Source organism: Sinocyclocheilus anshuiensis, unplaced genomic scaffold, assembly GCF_001515605.1.
Source record: "Sinocyclocheilus anshuiensis isolate Anshui unplaced genomic scaffold, SAMN03320099.WGS_v1.1 scaffold813, whole genome shotgun sequence".
Lineage (NCBI taxonomy): Eukaryota > Metazoa > Chordata > Actinopteri > Cypriniformes > Cyprinidae > Sinocyclocheilus > Sinocyclocheilus anshuiensis.
The window spans coordinates 1,698,757-1,700,230 of NW_015540942.1; the positions used below are offsets into that span (position 1 = coordinate 1,698,757).

The 1,474-nt window shown below is 33.8% G+C and overlaps 1 protein-coding gene across 2 annotated transcripts in view; it reads right to left on the reverse strand.

Moving 5' to 3' along the window:
• The window catches only part of LOC107689709 (serine protease 33-like), a 5,320-nt gene extending 4,230 nt beyond the window's left edge, over positions 1 to 1,090 (reverse strand). Inside the window, exons 1-3 of one of the 2 annotated variants that reach the window (XM_016487827.1) lie at positions 1,046 to 1,090; positions 544 to 601; positions 423 to 446 (exon numbers count right to left, since the gene is read on the reverse strand). In XM_016487827.1, coding sequence (XP_016343313.1) covers positions 423 to 446; positions 544 to 583 — 64 coding nt within the window. In that variant the 5' untranslated portion in view covers positions 584 to 601; positions 1,046 to 1,090. Of the gene's footprint in view, positions 1 to 422; positions 447 to 543; positions 602 to 724; positions 988 to 1,045 lie in introns of those variants that run through there. The other variant, XM_016487826.1, reaches the window with a different exon arrangement.
• Positions 1,091 to 1,474: the final 384 nt, after the last annotated feature.

Sequence of the window (1,474 nt, forward strand, 5' to 3'; positions counted from 1 at the left end):
TGTCACTTTAACGGACATGCAGGAAAGACAATTGTGTGGTCATGTGACAAGAAAACAGTAAATTATACAGTAGAAGACCAACATAGACACAATCGTGACTATTATAAAAGTTTTTTTTAAATCTTTTTTATATGTTGGCCTTTTAATAGAAAGTTGTCTTGTTCACATCCAACTGAGTAGCCTTAAAATATTTTTCTACCTTGTTATTGAAATAATAATTTTAATAAAAAGTATTTGGTGCCGGTATAGTATTTAGTACTTAATTTAAATAATTTTCTTCACTTATATTTTTCTAGAAATCACTATAAAAACTTTGTATCAAAACAACATGAATACAAAGATTAGATTCATACGAACAGGACACGATTTTTTTTTAATCTCATCTCAGATTTCATAAACTGTCACTGACGAAAAATAATTACCTTGTGCCACACACGTTGACAGTCCTGAAGTTTTAAGACAGAAAGACAACTGATGAATTTAATGAATGCAGTGAATCAAATAGTTGTAGTCATAGACCTAGTACACCCTAACAAGACTTACCTGTTAGCATCAAGACAAGGTGTAGCCATGAATCAGTCATTCTGTTCAGTTGGATAATCTGTAAATAATCACGTTAATGTTTTAAAGAATAAACAATAAGTTGCCCTTGTGACCCTTATTGAGCTCTACTTCAACAAAGAACAATCAACACTGTTATTAACAATTGGGTCCAAAAACGTACTTGTAATGTCAGAGGTCCAATATCTAAAATAATCCAGTCACATATACTCGAACAATAAAAAATGTCATTCAACTCAAAACGTTTACTTTTAACGCACAAGGAAACGATTTAACCTCGAACATCCGAGGACTCTGGTCGCGCCAAGTTACAGATTTGTGATGCCTCGTTCTGAAAACGTAACATATTCGTATCCCTTTCCGACATTCATTTACATGAGCGCTGAGAGATGAAGACAAATGCTGATGTGACCAAGGAAGAAAAGATCAGCGAGCGAAAACGCAGAAATCTTCATTTGCCAGAGAATGTGTGAAAATAAAGTACCTGTTCGTTTCTACCTGCTGCCAGCGTCCAATCACAACGCGCCGTCTCAATCTCCTCCCAAATAATGAGCCCGTTGTTCTCGGCATAAAGAAGATTCACACCGTGGAGCAGAGCAGAATGCCTGCCGTTCGTGTCGCCCGGTTAGATTGAGATCATTTTTGGTAAAAACTTAAACTGAACTGAACTTGGTGTAATCTTTCCTCAAGCCACACAATAATATTTTGTCGTCGTTTAGCTTACGCTATTTCACATTTCGCGGCACATTATATGCATAGAAGTCTGAAAAATGTTTAATATTCAAAATATTTAAATAGGTAAACAATTATAATAATAATAATTAAAAAATAATATTTTCGCGGCATGCATAGAAGTCTGAAAAATGTTTAATATTCAAAATATTTAAATAGGTAAACAATTATAAATTATAAT